This window comes from Anarrhichthys ocellatus, unplaced genomic scaffold, assembly GCF_004355925.1.
Source record: "Anarrhichthys ocellatus isolate YVR2014 unplaced genomic scaffold, GSC_Weel_1.0 scaffold11, whole genome shotgun sequence".
Taxonomy (NCBI): domain Eukaryota; kingdom Metazoa; phylum Chordata; class Actinopteri; order Perciformes; family Anarhichadidae; genus Anarrhichthys; species Anarrhichthys ocellatus.
Window position 1 is genome coordinate 6,404,210 of NW_022280041.1, and position 19,881 is coordinate 6,424,090.

At 41.9% G+C, this 19,881-nt stretch overlaps 1 protein-coding gene across 2 annotated transcripts in view; it reads right to left on the reverse strand.

Moving 5' to 3' along the window:
• The window catches only part of LOC116385695 (phospholipid-transporting ATPase ABCA1), a 124,099-nt gene that overhangs the window by 21,614 nt on the left and 82,604 nt on the right, over positions 1–19,881 (reverse strand). For both annotated transcript variants that reach the window (XM_031851374.1, XM_031851373.1), the window contains exons 36-43: positions 18,683–18,852; positions 14,544–14,721; positions 13,378–13,493; positions 12,518–12,662; positions 6,727–6,850; positions 5,713–5,842; positions 5,169–5,289; positions 536–598 (exon numbers count right to left, since the gene is read on the reverse strand). In XM_031851374.1, the coding sequence (XP_031707234.1) occupies positions 536–598; positions 5,169–5,289; positions 5,713–5,842; positions 6,727–6,850; positions 12,518–12,662; positions 13,378–13,493; positions 14,544–14,721; positions 18,683–18,852 (1,047 nt within the window). The remainder of the gene's footprint in view (positions 1–535; positions 599–5,168; positions 5,290–5,712; positions 5,843–6,726; positions 6,851–12,517; positions 12,663–13,377; positions 13,494–14,543; positions 14,722–18,682; positions 18,853–19,881) is intronic.

A 19,881-nucleotide genomic window follows, 5' to 3' on the forward strand; every position in this document is an offset into this window, starting at 1 on the left:
TGTTGTATTTGGTGGATTTTTGTTTCCCACTGCTAATTTGGCAGTGTTCTGAACTAAATGTCACTGGGTCCTCATTCCTTCGTTTGATAGACCCCGTTGCTCTGGCAATGCTCTTCTACGAGCCCGCTTGTGCGGTTTTTAGCACACACATGCTTGGCAGTAATACAATGGCAGAAAACAAACCCGATAAGGAGATTAGTGTTTCTCCTAATGCCTTCTCTGAGCAGCGTTTGGAAGATATTTCGATTCCACTCAGTAAAAAGGCAAGACGGAGCCAAACAACAACTCAAATCTTCAAGTAAATAACTGGAAAACTGTAAATCAAAGCCCAGACAGAGTATATCTGCTCATTGCTCCCTGCTCTCATGTGTCGACATTTTGTAAATATTATCATCCATTTCAAATTGTACTGATTTGTTGCTGGTGAATTTTGAAAGTGAATCAAATGTTTAGGAGCTAGAAAGTCATCTTACATGGACACAAATCAAACAGACTATAGGCATGAAGAAGTGTGATTCAGCAGCATTTGGCTCACCTCTGCGGCGGGTACTCCCACACATAGCCTGTCCACAGCAGGGGTGCCCTTCCGAGAGTATACCTGCAGGGAGCAGACAATAAAATGAATCAACCAGCCAGCCAGAGAAAGAGAAGGCAGGGGGGCAGGGACGGGTGGGGAGCGGACAGTGAGGAAGACAACAAGAGAGGATAGCATGACGAAATATGGAGCGATAGCCCAGAGCAGCAGGGAAGAGCAGAGATGGAAGGAGCAGGTGGGAAAAGCAGAAGGGAGAGAGACAGAGAAAGTGGAGGAAAAGAAATGATCAAGAAGGGATCATTTGCAACATTTAGAGCCATCCAGATGGGAAAAGGTAGTAAAAAGAAAAGTTAGACACTTCCACAAGAGGGGAGAAGAGGAGGACATGAACATTAGTATTTGTGACTGCATCACAGTATTCATGAGGAAATCTGTCTCCACTTTGAGTACCACTTCAGTACCCTCAATAACCTTCAGCACACTCACAAGTCTCCCAATATTCTATGTATGGACACCAGCTTTACTGCAGCTGCATTTAGTGGTGTCAATATACTGAGATGACTTTGGCGAAAAAGGAATGTTGTCCTTAATCCGAAAAGTACTTAAAGAAATCTATTACACATGCTATAAGTCTACAGCCAAACCAGGGACAGTGTAAGGTCGTGATGTTAAACTTAAACAGCTGCCTGTCGCTGCTGGAAATGCCGCTGATATGAGCGTAAAACTGAGAGAAAGTTACGGGCAGTGAAGCCAACACGATGAGCTTAATGAAGCTAAACCGCTCTGCACACTGCACCCTTTATCTATATGAAAATATTGAAGATTGCAGCTATGATAACTAATACATTTAACATACTGTTGTTAAGCTTGTAATTCCAAGATAACATGAGCATATTAGCATGCTATGTTAGCATTAATCACAAAAAACAAAAGAGGCTGATGGGACTTTTAGCTAGATATCATGTTATAAACTAAAGTAATTTTGAGCTGTTGGTGTTGCTACAGTACATGAAGTTAGTTAATCTCATCAGTCATTAAGACGCAGCGCCTAGTGACCATGAATATGTAAACCAAATTCCATGGTAATCCAAACGGAAAGACCACATGGGATGCAGAATCCCATCTCTCAGGGGAGCAAAACGTCTCACATTCTGATTGTAAGTCAGTATCCTGTTAAGATCATGTAGCGGCACTGGAAACGAGAAGGTGACTGATGTTGTACCGCATCACACCATGAACACTTTCTATGCAGCATCCACATCCTCCCCCCGCTGACCAGCCTCATCCATGCACATTTGCATTCAAGTCTGCATCATCTACCAGAGGTGGTAAAGAAACTCCCACTTGAAGAGAACATGATTTCTACATTCTTTTTCTACAATCTTAGGAAAAATTCAGCAGTCGAACATTCAACACAATGAGGTATTTAATGCACGAGGTATTTTTCCACATCCGAGACTACCAGTATGTTAGGGTTTGACATGTTTTCAAAGTGGTTTGAAAGCAGCGTTGTCTTACTCTAGTGCGAAAAAAGACAAGACAAGGCCTTTGTTGTTGTTGCTGACTGTGACAGTCAAGACATTTAAAATTCTAAATCAAGGACAGCACTATGCCCCTTTGGGTTATGAAAGAGTGACTACTGTTGGCTGTTTCTCGATGAGTGCTACGCGTGTTTACAAGCGCGCACTGTATGCGAGTGTCAAGAGACTCAAAACGGTGGATGTTAAAACAGAAAAAGTGACAACATACATTTCCAAGTATGAAGGATACGTTTCCTGTATAGAATCTTTAGACCATGTTATCCACCATTTAAAAACACTCCATTCAGAATGCTACCGGGCAAAAGTAAATTTAGAACTGCCACTTCAAACCTGACAAACAATGACATTGCATATATTACACAGTTGGCACATCAAACGCATCAGATAAAAGCAGGAGTTGCATAGATCCACCATTCTTCCAGTGCCATCTGGCAGCTGCACTCAGTACTTATCAACCTGGATTACGCGCACTACTTTTTAGTGACAGTTTGCAGTGCTAAAGCCACATCAAAGCAGCATATACATGTATGGAGGAAGGCAATTAAAGGATAATTCCCCTCTGACTCGAGCACCACAGCAGCTGTCATGATAAGCGGGCTGACGTCTAATCAGATGAGACAGTTGAGAGGATGTGATGCCGGCAGTTTTGGAAACCTAAAATATAGATTTACATTAGAAAATCACAAGCTTCAAGCGCCGAATGCTTCAGCTCAGGTAGTAAACCCCGACGCTGACATTGCTTTATTCAAAAAGAACCCTCCAAGGTCTATTCATTCACAGCAGTGTAAGGTGTGTATACGTTTTTTGGGCTAATGTACCCCCACAGCCCTACAAGATGAGCTCATGTACCCCTTCACAAACACCATCTGCCATCTTCCATTTTCCTTATCACTTCAACCATTACTTTTAACTATTTATTCTAACCCTTCTTTTCTCTCTCTCTCACTAGATTACATAATTACTTCTCTTTATAGTTAATATTTTGATATTATGGACAAGAAAAAAGACCAGTATCCACTCAAAAAACGTTGTTTTTTAACACATATATACATCGATATTTTGTCCCACAAAGGCAGCCTTTATGTCAGCATACAACACACAGCTCTTGTCAAACGAGTCTCATCCAAACCTTTTATGTGCCCAGAGTAAATATAATCACATGAGCTGCACCTTGGAATACTTGAAGTATACTTGAAGTATTCCAAGGTGCAACTCATCACTCTTTTGTCTCCTGAACTCAAACAGCTGTCACGAGGTACTGTAAAACTTCCTCTGTCAACTTAGTGAGTGACCGGAAGGTTAAAGCGACAGCACTGGGCCTGGAAAATGCTCACAGACGGACACACTTCCATTACGGTCTCCATCGATTACAGTGCCGACGCTAATGCAGCAGCTAAGTGGAGGCTAGCAGGTGGGGACGCCTTGCAAAATGCTCCTGTTTAGAGCAGCAGGAAAAGGATGGGGAGGAGCAGGAATCTGACATATGATTGATGGGCTGTCGATCGCTTCAGAGGCATGCTTAGATTTATGACAGGGCTCAGCCTGTGGCACATGGCCACCAAAGCCAATGCGCTCATTGATCAATTTGTTATCTACATCCCAAATGGATGGGGCACAGCTGTGGTGGGAGTCAATGAGGGCACTGCAGGAAGAATCCTGATGCCTTCTGCCACTGTACTGCTGTTTCTGTGCGGTGACGGGCCACTGAGTCTCATCTCAGTGAAATATTGTCAACAGCAGACAATCAAATCTTGTTCTTAACATTTCGGCACCGTTTTAAGCTGTATTTACAGAGGAGATTTTAGTGTTTTCACAAGTTTGCAGAACATTAAAAAGTTCTCTCGACAGGTTTTTGCTGGTAAAGGAACCTTCCGCACCACACGGTTTCACCTTGCGAGATGATTTGTAAGACATTACCCATCCAACTGATTTACCCAGCGCTTGTTCGGTAATTACCCTAGGGAGTGTGAAGCACGTCTGTGTCCGTGAGCAACGAGTGAAAGATTAAGTATAGTGAGACAGCAGAGACCGAGGGAGTCGAGGAGCGAAGAAGGGTGGTAAGAAGCAAAAGGCTGTTAAGATCGCCCAGCTGTCGGCACTGGAGCTGCAAAGCAGGCTGCTGCGGTGACACTTCCTGCTGCCATGCCCCCCGCAGGGAAGAAACATCTGCCGATGGATGAAGCGTTAATCTCGGCTGTGTTGAGGCGCGCACCACCACGGCGTGCTTGACTTCACCTGCCGCGATGTGGGAAGGGCCAGAGCTGTATACGAGTGCGGACCTTTACACCCATAAAATGCAATCTTGTTTAGTTCTGATGCTCACTCATGATGTTTGTGAATGTTCACAGCTGCACAGTTGCAGTTTCTCATTTGCCTTGCAAACTGAATTATGCAGGTGCAAGGAAAATAAATACCTTCAAAAGCTACTCCCAACATTCACATGCACGGATAAAGTGGATTACGGCCATTTAAGCAGTCTAGGTTACTACTGTATCATGTCAGAAAATAACAAAGTAAGGGCTGAACAGAGAAGTTAATTACAAGAGAAAAATAACACTGTGTTGTTTGCCATGCTCATAAAATATGTGCAGTGAAAAGCAAAGTGGCATACTGCGCTAGCGAGTATTTGTCATGAAGAATAAAAATTAGAACAAGAGTAAAAGTAAGAATGAAAAAAACCCAGAAAGGATGAAATAGAAAGAGAAGATAAAGGAAATGTGTGGAGGTGGGCTGTTGAATTTTCTGGTACCTAAAAAAATGTGAAATGTACATATATCACATGACTTTGTACATTGTGGCATCACCAGGGGCCAGGTGGTAGATGGGTGCTACCTCCTCTTTAATGATCAGCAGCCACACCACAAGATGGCCGCCGATGCACCTACAGCTCCCAGAAGGCCTCACCGCTCACCCAGGTGTGGGTGTTTAAACCACCTGATTGAGGCAGGACTTAAGAGCTGCAGGAGGAGAGGAGAGGGGGAAGAGAGCACCACGGCTGGAAGGAGAGCCGAGGACTAACCTGGACTGGAGAACGTCGTAAAGAAAAGTACCGAGCCAGACTGAGGAGGATTGAAAGTCTGAATATACAATACCTTAGTGAGGTCGCAGATCCTCAGAAGGTCTTTCTGGGCCTTGCCTTCATACAAGCGCTTGCGTTCCCGAGCGACATCGACATCCTCCTCCTCTGCAGGTAATGGTTTTCCTGAAATAAGCCTGGCAGAAAGAAGTCAACCACAGTTGGCATAACACCGTTTATTAAAATGAACATGACCTCGCATGACAAATTATCTCGGTCAAAATTTAAGCTCGATGAAACGATCTCAGCAATTTTCATAGATAGTACAAGCCAAAGGCATTAGTTTCCATGGCAATCTCACTTTTGGAGTAAGTAAACACAAAAAAAAAAGTCGGGTTGTATTTTCCAAACAGTTTCTCAATGCAGCAGATGTTTTAGATGAATATGAAGTCCATTAGTAATTCAAAATGGAGAGAATAAGGTGAGGGATTGTTTTATCTCACTGACACAAATACTGGATTGAAAACACGGAACTATAACAGCAAGAAACATCAGTCTAGTGTACGGAACTTTTCTCGGCCAGTTTTGAACTACTTTAATCTGAAATACCAGACTTTTACCTTGGTTTGCAGAAAAACTTGTACTGGATGAGGATTGTGATGGAAAACATGACGACTCCCTGGATGGACATGGCGCAAAGGTTCTTTCCCACCATATCCCAGCTCAGTGGGTCCTTGAAACGATCTTCCCCTGTAGCAAGATGAAGGAAAAAAAAAAAAAAGTCAATACACACAGAAAATGGGAGGTAATTAAATGCTTTATTGCTGTGTGTCAATTCATGTTAATATCCAGCCCTTATCTACAAGCTCGGAGTATGATTTAGCAGACATGTCTTCAAAAAAGGAATAAGCAGATGTGTGTTTTCTTTCATGGACAGCCAAATATGTCTTTGTCAAAAGTTAGAGGAGCGCTGGCATTTGTCAGGTCTTTGAAGTGTTTTTGAGACATATTCATTGCCAAAAGCCAGCTGTTTAAAATGCCACTTAGCCTTAAAAAATAAAATGTAAAAAAGTGCTGTCATGTGCGGAAATCAATGATATCCTGTACTTTTCATGTTTTTTTTGGGTAATGAACCCTCAAGTAAACCGATGACACCCCCCCCCCCCCCCCCACTCTGATCATTTTAAATTCTGCTCTCTGTCTTTCCTCCTTCTCTCAGATTCTACAACCCTTGAGCCCGAGGGGGCAGAGTAAGTCGACAAGTAAAACGAAAGTACTTGCAGTCTCATTCTCTGGTAAATAGCAGCTCTCCACACTGGCCCTTTTAGGTTGTGATTGCTTTCCCGTCCTGCTCTCCCACAACCGTCGCAAATGATTCCTCAAGCCACTATTTCCTGCTCCGTCTCTCTGCAGGTAAGACTGCTCTTCCTCTTTCATGTGCCTCTTGATGGCCTCCTCAACCCTGCCTCCACCTCCACAAACCTGGTCCCCCCTTCTCTATGTCTGCTGTGTAAATGTACCACATGTAGGGTGGAATAGAGCTCTGCAGGAGGTTTATGGAGCTGTGTCACTGCTAGAATATTGTTATGCTACAAACATACAGTTATGCTGTCATAGTGGTAGTGGCCTCTTACCAAAACTGCTGAAGAGGGTGGCCATTGCCTGGTTCTTGGCCATGTCAATTAGACCTCTGCCCAGACAGAAATGTGGGAATATCAGCAGCACGTTTTTCACGATGTCATTGATGCGGGTGACATTCTGTTGAGGAAAATGCACACAATCTCAAAAAACAAGATACAAATGAGTGTAAAATGTAATGTAGAAACTTTGATTAAGCCCCGACTGGCAATTAGGCAGGCACAAGCCCAATATGTTGACTCGCCGCCTAGAATTAGCAGGGCCAGCGGCGCAAGAGGTTTGGAAGACAGTGCGTAGTGCTCTGATGCAAGCACGGATAATTAAAAAACACCATGCACTACATTTGCACGCTGCGAGCTGCTGTGTTGCGAGGTTCGAAATGGCCCGCTGAGGAAGCACAGAGCGTCTAAGTTCATCCAGCTCCTTGATGTTGGGATTCAGCAAGCATTAGGGAACATACTGTGTGATCTGTGAGGTAGCACACACACAGAATGTGTAAACACAAATTGATGAGGTGGTTCTCAGGTAAGCAGATGTTCATCCTTAAAATCCTAACTAAGGGTGGAAGGAGCACCCTGAGACCAAAAAGACACAGCTGGCAAAAGACAAAAACTGCGGAAACACAGACAAAACTCTGTGCGTCTGCCTCTGTTCTTTCTTCTGATACTGTGTACAAGAACTAAGAGGCAGGTAAAAACAAAAAGCCAAAGCATATTGTTTCAGTTTCACAAGGCATACATAAAAAAAGTCTTATCTTGACAGGGCATTTCCAAGCTACAACTTGTCCTTGTCCCCAAAATTGTTGCGACGATTTCTCTCATTCCTGAGGCTGCAATTCAATGGCGCCCGAGTAAAGCACAAAGGAAATAATGAATTTAATGAACACACAATGGACTGAGCTATAACAAACTGGCTCAAATAAGGACGGAGGTACAGCAAGTCAGGGAGGAGAGAAGGTATGGGAGAGGGAAGACTAAATACATGACTACGTTTGGCATGTTCGAAAGCAAGTTCATGCATTATGCAGAGTCTACTGCTTCATTGCAGCATAGTCTTCAAAGCTCTTGCATACATGGAGAAAGAACATAAATTCATCATTTTTGGTTTCTGGGCGAGCCCAAGCAAAGAGTAGGCGGGGGTGGCAGTGCATTTTGTTCAAGCTGTGTGCAAGAATTCCAGATGATGGCAATTGTTGTTCACAAAATATATTCATGGGTGTGTGTACCTGCTCTGTGATTTATGAGTTTCACTGAGTAAGCTTTCAATTGGCAGTTGAGGATGAGTGCATGAAGCCTGTCTACCTTTAAACAAAAAGCCAAATGCTAGATTAAAATGTATTTTTATCGAATAGTAACTTTACTGGATTTCTGTCTTTTTAGATGAATATTTCAACATGTTGGGAGGTCTGATTATTTGCTTTCTTGCACAGAGTTAGATGAAATTGATCACACTACTACGTTTCTACGGTGAATATGTAGTCTGAGCCAGCAGCTGGTTAGCTTAGCTTAGTGAAAAGACTGCAAACAGAGGGGGGGGGGGGAGAACTAGCCTGACTCTGTCCAAAGATAATAATGTGCATCAACCAGCATGTCTAAAGTTTACTACTTAGCATATTACATCTTGTGTTAGTAACTTCCTGGAGTTTGCACAGGTTGCCTGGCAACTGGTCCCTGCCAAGAAACAGTCAGGCCGTGAAATGGCTAATTGTCACTTTCGTGAATCGCTTGTGGGTGGATTGTGTCACCCTTGGACAGAGCCAGGTTAGGTGTTTCAAGTCTTGATGCTACTTCATATGTCCATAGTTTTATATTTAGCAGACAGACATAAGCGCGGTCTTGATCTTCTCATCCAACTCGTAACTCTCCTTTGAACTTGTTTCGTCACTTCTTCTTGTCATTGCTTTTTCTTAGTTCCATAACTTCCTCTTCTTCCTCTTTTCTTCTTCGTTGCATTGCTTCTTCCACATGATAATGGAAGAAAAGGCATGACCAGATCTGATCAGAAAAGTGACAAAGCAACTGCACTGTAGCTCCAAATTCGAGAAGAAAAGCTCTGCTGACGTCATGCATGCAAAGTCTTTTTGTCTCGGCCCCATCTTGGATGGTCTAAAATTGACATTAATGCAACAAAACAATTTGAAAAATAATTTAATCTATATTCCTTTTCATCTTCCATGTCAAAAAGAAGAAAGGAATCAAACTTGAACGGAATTCAAGATAGGAAAGTGGCCACATGCATATGAAGAGATCACTCTAAATTTCTCTAAGACACATATGAGAGTGTGATAAAAAGGCCCCATTGATCACGGTGTCAAATCAAACCTTCAGATGTCCGCCAATGTCTTCAACAATAATGCATCACTCCTTTTATCTTTCTTTAAACGTTTGCTTGAAGACTAAAGGGTACAAAGAAATGTAATGGCAATTCATAGCTAAGAGTAAAATAAGGGAGATACCTCCAGCACCGTTGCTCGGACCACACCCGTCTTCAAACCCGGCCCACATTTTGCTCCGAACTACTGTAAAGTTTTGTGTATGCATCTAACGGGGTTGTGACACTAAGACGGTGACAATATGTGACCAAAGACAGACAGATGCATAAACACCTGGCAAAGTACATTTTGCCATGATGACTCGCACAAAGACTCACAGGGTGCCTCGGCTGGCAACATGTTTCAGATAATGCCAATAAAGCACAACACTGACATTTTTTATGTCTAATTATTACAATAGCTCATACTAAGTGGAGCTGAGGTGCGTTCAGGCACATTAGCAATTCCAATAAACAGATTACACTTAAGTGTGTATTTCTGAACCAGTTTGTTATGTTGACTTTTATCCAGTTGATATGCATTTGTCCTTTCATGACAGCAATTATTTAAATATGGAAACTAAAACAATCTTTGCATCTGCAGTTCAATGTAACAGAGGAATGTATACCTTAAAATGCGTTAACACTATCTTTCGTTACGGTTTGCAAACATATTAATGTCAAATATATTTGTATCCCCCGGTTGTTCGAAATGTCTTGGGATTTGTTGAAGAAAACCTCCGTTGTGAACATTCATTATACAGAGATAAAGAAAGTCGAATACACAAACAGCTACGACCTTGGCTGAATGCGGCCCATCTTTCTGGCAGAGGAGTGCGAAGAGAGCAAGACCTAATATGAGATCAATACATGAAGTATAACATCTTTTCTTCACTGGGTGTTCATCAAGGAGATCTTAGAGGCTTCTTGGTTTGGGGATGATGAAATCCTAGACAATTTTCCTCCTTATTTTTGTGCTGTATGCCTATGAATCATTTTCAAATGGCTTTGAAGGTGGTACGGTCTGCGAGCCGCTTATCTGACCCATATCGCTACATGTGGTTATTCCCACAGCACGGCTTCATTCATAATGCTGGGAATCACAATGAGAGCAGTCTGACACAATATGAGGCTCAAAAACAGTCTAGTTGGATATATTCTGCAGATGATATTCATGTTTCTCTAAGCTACTGCAGTTCTTGTGTAAAGGTGGGAGCGCTTTCAGCCACCAAGTTCAAGAATGTTGATGGTAATCTAGCTAAATTATTGCTTTGCTTGTAAGACTATACTTGTTTGTTTTTAGAAGGGGTAGAGAGTTAACTGGACTTAGTCAGCAGGAGCCCTTGCTTCTGTTATGCTATATAAAAGGACTGATTGTAATGCCTATTTTAAACACCCCGCTGATAAAGGATGCTGGACTCTACACAATTACACTACATGAGGTAGGTAGTACCTGCCCACGCTTTTATGTTTATCCTGGAAAATCTATCTGTGCCTGTGGTTATCTATGAGTGGCACGTGGTGGAGGTATTGACTCAAACACTGCTTCAAGCATACAAGGCAGGCTGGGATTGATGCAATCCACAGGGAGCGGGACAGTCCTGAGGGGGAAAAACAATCTCCCATTGGTCTCGAGACAAAACTGGGGCACCGAGTCCGTAACACTGCAGCTCTGCTTCCTCTCTTGGAAAAATAGTGCTGTGCCCAAAAGGGATCTAGATCCACCCTGTGCTTGACAACAGAGAACAGACTGAGGCCTGTGGCTTTGCTTTTGAGTGACATTGTTTAACTAATGCCACCGCTGAGGAGTCTAAAAACAATGAGACAAAGCTTTGAAACGGTAGAAGTCGCAAGAGGGGAAGACTAGTTTGAGCTGTCAGATGTAGGATCTACCCTTTATGCCTGACTTGAGCACACTGTTGTATCTAAGCTAGCTATTTTGTGAAGAGTCTTTTCCCTAAAGATATCAACGCTGAACAGGGGACACATGGAAACTTGGAGAGTTGTAGCATTTGTTGATTGATGTTGACCCATCAGGCTCTCTTATCGGCCGGGAAATCAAGTCAGATTAGCAGAATTACCACGGACCTCTGTCCCTGTCAAGTCTCAGAGAAGCACTATCTCTTTCCCTAACGTCTTGGACAAGAGAAGAGCACAATAAATCTGTCCCTTTACACTGCCAGTGGGCAACATGCTGTCCATTAAATTATTTCCAATGGCACCCTGTATGAGTAATACGCTCCTCTAACGTCGTATGAATAAATAAAGTGGATGCAGAGACAACGAAATGGCAACAATGACAGACAATGACAGACAAGACTTGCCAGATGAACAATACAAATTGATAATGAATGTTTGTGATAATGAAATCACAATGCAAATGAGGAGGCAGCCTTGTTAGGAGACAAGAAACCTCCACGCCATCGACGAGCGGCGCCAGAGGAAACATCAAGTCAGAGGCAGGCGTGTCGGGGGGGGGGGGGTGACACAGAGTGTGCAGAGGCAAATTCTCCCAGACAACATTACGCTCAGTCTGAAGTGTGGGCTCAGAGCTGTGGGAGACATTCCGATGAAGCATCAGATGGATAAGCAGCTTGTCAAGGGAGTGAAACGACATTGTGTCTGTTGACAAGGAATGACTGATCAGCACGAGGCAAAAAATAGGAAGTGAGAAAAAATAAATCCTAAAGTAGGGGATGTGTGCTAATCACGTAAATAACAATTACGTCTCCAAATGAAATTAGTCATATTTAGTTCAGAGACCAAAAGAAAAAGACACCAAGAGGAGAGGATCACTTTCTCAATCATTACAACCTGTAAGGCACCGAGGTCCCATTGAGAGCTCTGGCTGTGAAGCAAATTGTAGAGTCAGAATAGACTCATTTCTCACTGTTTTTGTATTTATTTATTTAATTTTTCATGAAATATCATTTAAATTCTAATCAAAAGTAAAATGACTGACAGTCACCATCCCTCTGTCTCAGTCTCTTTCTCTTCCTAAGCTCTCCATTATTTATGCAGGTCTTTTTTTGGTGTCTTTGTCTTTTGATTCCCCTGAGACCGAAGCAGCTTGCAGTTTAAATGAACACTTGCTGAAAGATGGATGAGGAAAGTTCTCCGAAGACCCAATTCTCACCAAACGGTTAAACATTAAAGAGAATAGGGGAAATACTTCCTTTGAAAAAAAAATCCTTGAGATGATAAAGGAAATAAATTAAAAGTTATACCAGGTGGGTATACACTTCACCCACATGTGTATGGAAGCCTTTGCCTTGAAAAAACACAGCGTTTATCTATGATTCAAGTCAATTAGCCATCCACTGCTATAGCCACCAAATATGTTTTTTTATGCAGCTATGGGAGCCTGGATGTCTGTGCTTACTGTTTCACAGGAACTGTGTCTTCCACCAAGTTAAAATTGCTCATATACGTGAGTCTCTTGCAGTATATCTGTGCATGTGTGTGGCAGCTACTCACATCATCATCAAAGAGCTCCATCACAAAGGTCGCGATGCTGCCGTTAATGCCAATGAAGAGGTTGAGGCAAGTCAGCACCACGTAGGCCGTGCTGGGCACGCTGAAGATGAAGGAGGCTGGGTACATCATGGGGGTGATGGACCACCTACAGAACACAAGACACTGTCACACACTCAACACCAATGCCGTGCAAGTAGAATTCATGCCATTTACAACGCAGACTACCAAGTAAATTGTACAGTTTCATGGCATCCTCTTCTGATCATTTGCATGTTAAGTACCTGACCCATAAAACACTGCTGAACAATAAATGCCACCCACGCTTGGCCTGCTGTAGTTCAAGTTCAGTATTAGAGGTAGTAGAAGTGAGGATCTGCTCTCAGTAATCACTGAAGTAGTAAAACAACAGCTCAATCTATTTTAAATAACATTTTATAAATGAGTTCAGTATGATTATGGGCATGCAGGCAGGAATAAAATAAAAAATCCAATTGACCACAGATTTTTAAGTGTTTCATAATGTTTTATCTGTCGGCTTAAAGGTCAGTCTCTAAATCTCTTTGATACATTTTTGACATCATGCAAACCATTACTTTATGCTTCATGATACGGCTGATCATGTTGCGTGCTATACATGTAACGCCGCGTTAACATATTGACTTTCATTGGCTTTCACTTGGGAACATACAATGATGCAACAACCACTACCATTGCACTCATGCTCTGATCACCACCAGGACACAGTACCTACTTTATACTATTCAGCTTTAATGAATGTGTTGCACATTTTGCCTGCAATACTAAAAAAATGTAAACAGGAAATTTAAGGCTGGTAAGTATCGACTTTGTAATGTACTTACCCATACAAAATAAGCAGCAGAATCAAAGCAGGCAGGTTAGGAGGTGAAACGTAGGCTTTTTGTTGGAAGCAGAGGAAGATCACAATCACAATCAAGCACGGGATGATGTAGTTACACTGTGGGAACGAACATAAACAAGCACGCGAAAGAATAAGCAGCTACCCCCCCATCAGAAGTAGAGGCCAGTTAAGAAATACATTTCTCTTCATTAGTGACGGCTTAAAAACATTTTCAATCATTAACATTATCCCACCCACCCCCATTTTTTTTTTACACGGAGAGGACGTGTAATTATGAAGTAATATCATCAGCACTCAAATACATCCCCCTTCAATTTTATAATTAATACCCTGAATAATAGACCCATCTAATTCTCGTGTTTGAGGCAAGTGGTCCCAATGATTTCAAATTGTTTTTACTTCTATGTGTAATATTGCAGTTTCCCATCGTTGATGTCGTAAATGATGTAGTATAGATTAAATACAAATAAAGCATCAAGATACAATGATACATGTTTATTTACAAAGAACAGAAAAAGTTTAAACTGAAATATTAAGGGATTTTTCAACCTGGATTCCCTGTAATATCACCCTTGATAGAGTGTGTATACTAATACAGAGAGCTTCAGGCTAGACTCATTAGACTGGCTCTTTAGGTGTATTTGTCTTCCACTCAGACAGCATTTATCCACCATAATGATGAGCATCCTGGTGCCATTTCTTTACCAAAAGGTACCTGATAAAATGTTTCCTCCCATTATGCCTCAGGGAAACTGTCAGTAAGCATGTTGAGTGTAACCAGTGGGGGCAGCCAGCATCGATAATTACGCCTCGGCTAATAACTGTTGCTTTGGGGAAGCTTTTTCCCAGAAGCCAACGGTGTCAAAGCTGCATTATCAATTACTGCAAATGGGTATTTTTTTTTGTTACATTCAGCCTTAGCTGGATACAAATCTGCTGGATAGTACAGCAGAAAGCATCACAATAAGGTAAATTGAGGCCTACAGCACTGAAACTAGAGTCGAATGAGTTGCATTATCATGCATATCGTGTAGTTTTAACACAGATTTTATGAAGCACGTAAATAAATGGCAATAATATTTTGTACTTTAAGAAGTTATGATCAATTAAGAGGTGATAAAGCAGCCTGACGAAGCTGATACTTACCATGTCCCAGGCAAAATTGGCCAACCAGTAGACAGCTGGGTTTACTCCACTGACAAATTGCAGATGTTTGGCTTTGTTCACCCTCTCTTGGATGAGGAAGAGGACAAAGCTGGCCGGGATGAAGGACATGGCAAAGATAACGCAGATGGACACCACCACGTCACTGGAGGTCGTGGCCCTGTGATTGAATGGAGAACAGCATACAGGAAGTTGAGTGGAGAGGTAATAGTGTGCACCACGACACTCACAATGAAACACCAAAATAGGAGCGGAGATGTCTAAACTGTCAACAAAATGTTTGATTTCTTACTCAGACGTACAGGATGTGTTTTGGATCTGTAAATATCCTTTTTGATGTGAACAAAGAAGGCCACGAAGATGAAAATGATTCCATTACAACACAGGTAAATAGGATGATCATATTGTTGCCACTGTGTTTCATATGCTAAGATATGTAGGCCATTACCTCAGCCTACTGTAAGTTGCTTTGGTTTAAACTGTAGACACGGATTGGAATATGAAATATCTTAATACAGAACTTAACTCAACGGAAATCTTAATTAAATGGTCTCATGACTTCAATGCAAGTGATGAGAGCTCTAGTATTCATTTTAATGTATAATACACTTTATTAAAATAGCACCTTTCAAAACACCGTTACAAAGTGCTTTATAATATAAAAAGAATGCATTTAAAAGACAAAGAGAACTCAATAAACTAAAAGCCAACACCTTAACACATACAAATAGAGATGATAAAACAAACTAAAATGTCAGAAAATCACAGAAAGGTGTTTTTATAAGTTATTTAAAAGATGAGACAGAGAAAGATCAAAGGCTCTATGTATGAATCTGGACTTTGTTACAACAAGGAACAATATAACTGAGGATGTCAGGGTTTGAGAAGGGACACAGGGCAATATGAGAGATGATAACTTTGGGTGAGGTCTCTCAGGGCTTTGTACAGAATCAATAATATCTTAAAATCAATTCTAAACGTAACAGGTAGCCAGTGTAAGGAAGCAAGGATCGGTTAAACGCATTCATGTTTCCTAGACTGAGTCAAAATCCTTGCAGCAGAGTGTTGGATGAGCTAACGGCAGGAGAAGGATTGTTTTGCTGATGCCAGAGAGATCCAAGGCGTGGGTAACGGTTTCTATTGACTTCTTACTGGTATACACACATATACATACCGGTTCACTTCATTTTCAATTTTAAGTGGGGCACTGATTATCAGTGCATCCCAAAGCATTCATGGTTACCTCCTTTGTAAAAAAGACCAAAAAACGCTGGTGTAGGTGAGAAAAACAGAAAATGTTACTGTTCTGTGCTCAGGAAAAAGTGTACGCAAGATTCAAGGGGATAAAAACAGGCCACTTGTTGGTTCTCTTATTTCTGGGAAATGAGTTAGATGACACTTCCTGTAATGCAAAAAACACATTATTACAATAATTAGGATGCATTTTGTTGCACCTTCAGAAATAATCTATATAACTAAAGTCTCAGGCAGTATTAATGACTTCATTAGACATTAGCACTACATAGATTAATGGAAAGCTCTGAAAATGCAGTTTGTATATAATAAAAAGGCTTTAAACGGTCAGGAGCGTTCAGAAACCATGATAGGTTCACCTTAAATCCGTATCTCCAGGTAAAGAGAATATAGGAGCAGATATTTAAAGTCTTCACCAGACTTTTTATATGCAACAGTCTCCTTCTTTCATGTTTAAAACAAATGGTCCCTTTCTCCCCCAAGACGTTGACCTTTGTTTCACTGTCGTGTCTTCATTCACGCCATCCTAGCTTTGAGAATGTCCTCCGTCGTGCCTGCTCACTTAGCACCGGATAACACCGTGGTGTATTCTTTAAACCCTCACCTTCGGCCCGCCATAATCTCTTACGTGATTTCCTGCTGTGTGATTGGCATATTTAAATAAGTTACCCTGTGTGGCAACATGGCTGTATTCATCATCAGAAGCAATTAAAATATATAAATATGAAATAACTCACCGCAGTGGGTACCGGGCCCACATTGCAACAGGTTTCAATCGGCTATGTGCTCTGGTTGGGTGGTTTGATAATGAAGGGGACACAATGCTGTGAATGATCTAACCCTGAATGCTTGAAGCCGGTTAATTGCTGTGAAGAAGAGGACAAGCAATCTGCTAATTAACTAATAATGGAAGAGCAAGAAAGATGAGCAGCGGGAGTCGAGCTTTACAGGATCTATTGCTTTCCTTTAGGTTTTTTTAATGACAAGGGCTGCAGGGCGCAGTCTTAAATGTTAAAGTGTAGGGGGGGGGGGGCTGAAAGCTTGAGCTAATTATCAAATCTGAAGCTCCTGGCACAACATTCGGGTTGTCATTTGTATTATACAGTATTATGTAGATAACATAGAGAACCATTTCAATTTTGATAGAGGCATATGACAATTAATTTGCTAGCTCATCCGTATAGGGTTTTTAAATGGGATATTTTTGCAGATAGAGTGCAGGAATCAGAAATACTATTAATTTGAGTGTAGCCAAATTACACATCAAATTCAACCGGGGCGGAAGAGCAGAAGTTTTTTTGTCAGTTGCCAAATTGATATTCCTGAGCAATTAAGAAGTGATACATACTGTGTATCTCCAAATTTAAACGGTGCCAAAGTCTGACATTTCTGAAAATGAGAGAGAATTGGAAGGTCCTATTTTTTGCGCCAATGCAGATGAAACACAGAGACATTGCGCAAATGAAGTGGTACTTTGGATAGTTGTATGCATGGACTTTCTTTAGAGAGATTTTATTACAAATAAAGCTACTGCTAAAAAAAACCTCTAAAAACAACAGTTCTTCACATTGTCATTTGATCCACTGTTCATATGAAACTAATTGAAGTGGATCTTAAAACATCTTAATTCCACAGTGCTTAAGTCATCTGCTCAAGATGTCTCTGCACCTTTCCCCCCCACTCTCGTCTGCAGCCTGCGCACTCATTCACCAGTGAAGAAGTGTCCAAGCCTATCTGGAAATCATCGTTCATAAATTGCAGTCGTCACAGTCTGCACAGAGAAGTGGAGAGGAAAAGAGGCTCATCCTGAATCTATCGTAAGCAGGCCGTCGTAATTATCCCTTAACTATGCCGCAGTGTCCCTCTCTAACTCAGGGCTGTCGTCGGGCACCTGATCACTACATAAATACCTGAGGATTGGCCCGGAGCGAAGGTGGAGTGCGGGAATAAAACTGCTAATATGTGCTGATTGGTAGCAGCCACTGGATTGCCGTTATAATGTCAGGAGTTGTGGCTATGGCACTGTACAGCAATGTTCTGCAGTTGGATGTATTCCAATTTATTTCCTTTAAAAGTGTTGATCAAAATATCTGAACAGACTAAATATCAACAACAGTTAATGTTGAGGAATAGACACCAGCTCAAAAGAACTGGTAGCAATCACAAAACAGTACACAGAGATCTGTTGGATCCATATGTTGTGATTTAGCACGTCATTAATCTCTGACTCTCATGGGGAGCTGCTCTACTGCTAGCCCTGGGATAAAGCAGAAAACAGGGGTATATCCTCATAAAGGGCTCATACAAATCCCTCATCTATCTATCTGTCTTGCGCTTTCTATTGTATTGTCTCTTACTCATCTGTTCTCCCTTTGTCTATGCTGTCGCCGCTTCTCTTTCTCCCACTCCGTTGCTCTGTCCCTCTCACTCGGCTTTATCTCTCTCAGCTCCCCAGTCACCATCAGTCTCTTCTCCTCTGCATCTCCTGATGTATTGTTCGAAAAATCAAAAACTGTGTCTGCCAGCAAGAGAGAAATGTTATGTAGCAGCGCTAAATATTGAATCCTGAGGAGGAAAAATAAGATGCAGTTTCCGGAAATAAATGCAGCACACGCTGTAGACACCGTAGAACATTTTGTTTAACACGATTAGATGCTGAGCACACGTTATCCATATAGATTTGGAAATGTCAAATCACACATTTTAGAGGCCTGGTTCCTTCCTACCCTATTTTCTCTGACCTGGACCACCACGAGGCACGTGTGATGAATTAATGCCGAACAGACAGGCATTTTCAACTTGCGCCTTTGCTCCACAAAGCTAAAGCTCAGCAGCATCTACCCCTTTAACCCGGTCCGATGACTCACATGGCTACAAAGGAGAGCTGCTCCTTGGTGAGGTTGAGGGGGTGATTGGACACAGAGATGCCATACTGGCTGGGATCCTGTCCCGCCGGCAGGTTTCCCCTCAGGATGGCGTTGTTTGCCACACTGAGGAAGGACGCCATACCATGCCATGCCTTGTTGTAGAACCACACCTGCAGAAGTAGAGACAAGCATTAACACTGAGAACAGCATGTACTGTCGGGGCTGTGCACTACCTTCTGATGAGACATTTAAAAAAAATATATATTCTGAGATTGATTTCTTTATCAAAAAGGTAACCAAGCCATTTGGACTTGACCGGCGTTGTTCCATTTGTTTTAGTCCCAACTTAAGTCGTCTCACTTTACTAAAAGACTTGTTTTTCTGGCTTCATTTTAGCTTTGTTGGAAAGCTGACTAGCCAGAAAAGTAGCACAGAAAGTTACCAAAGAATGGTTAGACAGAATCTGTCTGCTAGTTTTAAAGCTGGGTTGCTACAATCAGCTTTTGAGAAGAGCTTATAAGACCTCTGTGCCACCGTCGCGGCAACAGAAAGTATGTAGAATCACCTATAAAACCTTGTTGTTTTTCCCCAGATGAAGAAATGGAGAACACTTTGCCAGTGACGAGTTGCCGTTGCCATTTTAAGATACACCAAGGTGCTGGTGCATTACTGTCGGGCTACTGTGAATTGCCCCATGTATTTTTGTAAGTGATTTGTGTCCACTTAGTGCACAAAACGCACTCTGAAGAGAGTGTGGTCAAATAATCACTCAAACTATTTTTGGGGCAATGTCCTGATCAAGCTGGAAAACATTTCTTTTTTCATTCAACAGAAGATTAAAAGGCCTGCAATGAAGGTCAAATCCCAACGCGGTGTAGCATGCTAGCTGCAGAGACGGAGTAAAAACATTTTTGCACACTTTCTTTTGAATGTAAGTGATTCTCTGACTCTGTGGCTGCTGGGGTGGAGAAGAAAAAGAATGGATGATAGAGAGTGGGAGAGAGAGGACTCCCCGCTGATAGTGCAGCGCTAATTAAGAGTGGATGGTGGTTGAGTGTCAGCCTAACATAACACTGCATCACAGAGGAGAATGTGGAGTACACACACAGACGTGAACGCACACACACACACTCTTGCCTCTTCTTCTTTCTGTTCTCGCCGAATCTCAGATACACACATCGACCGAAATTGATATTATT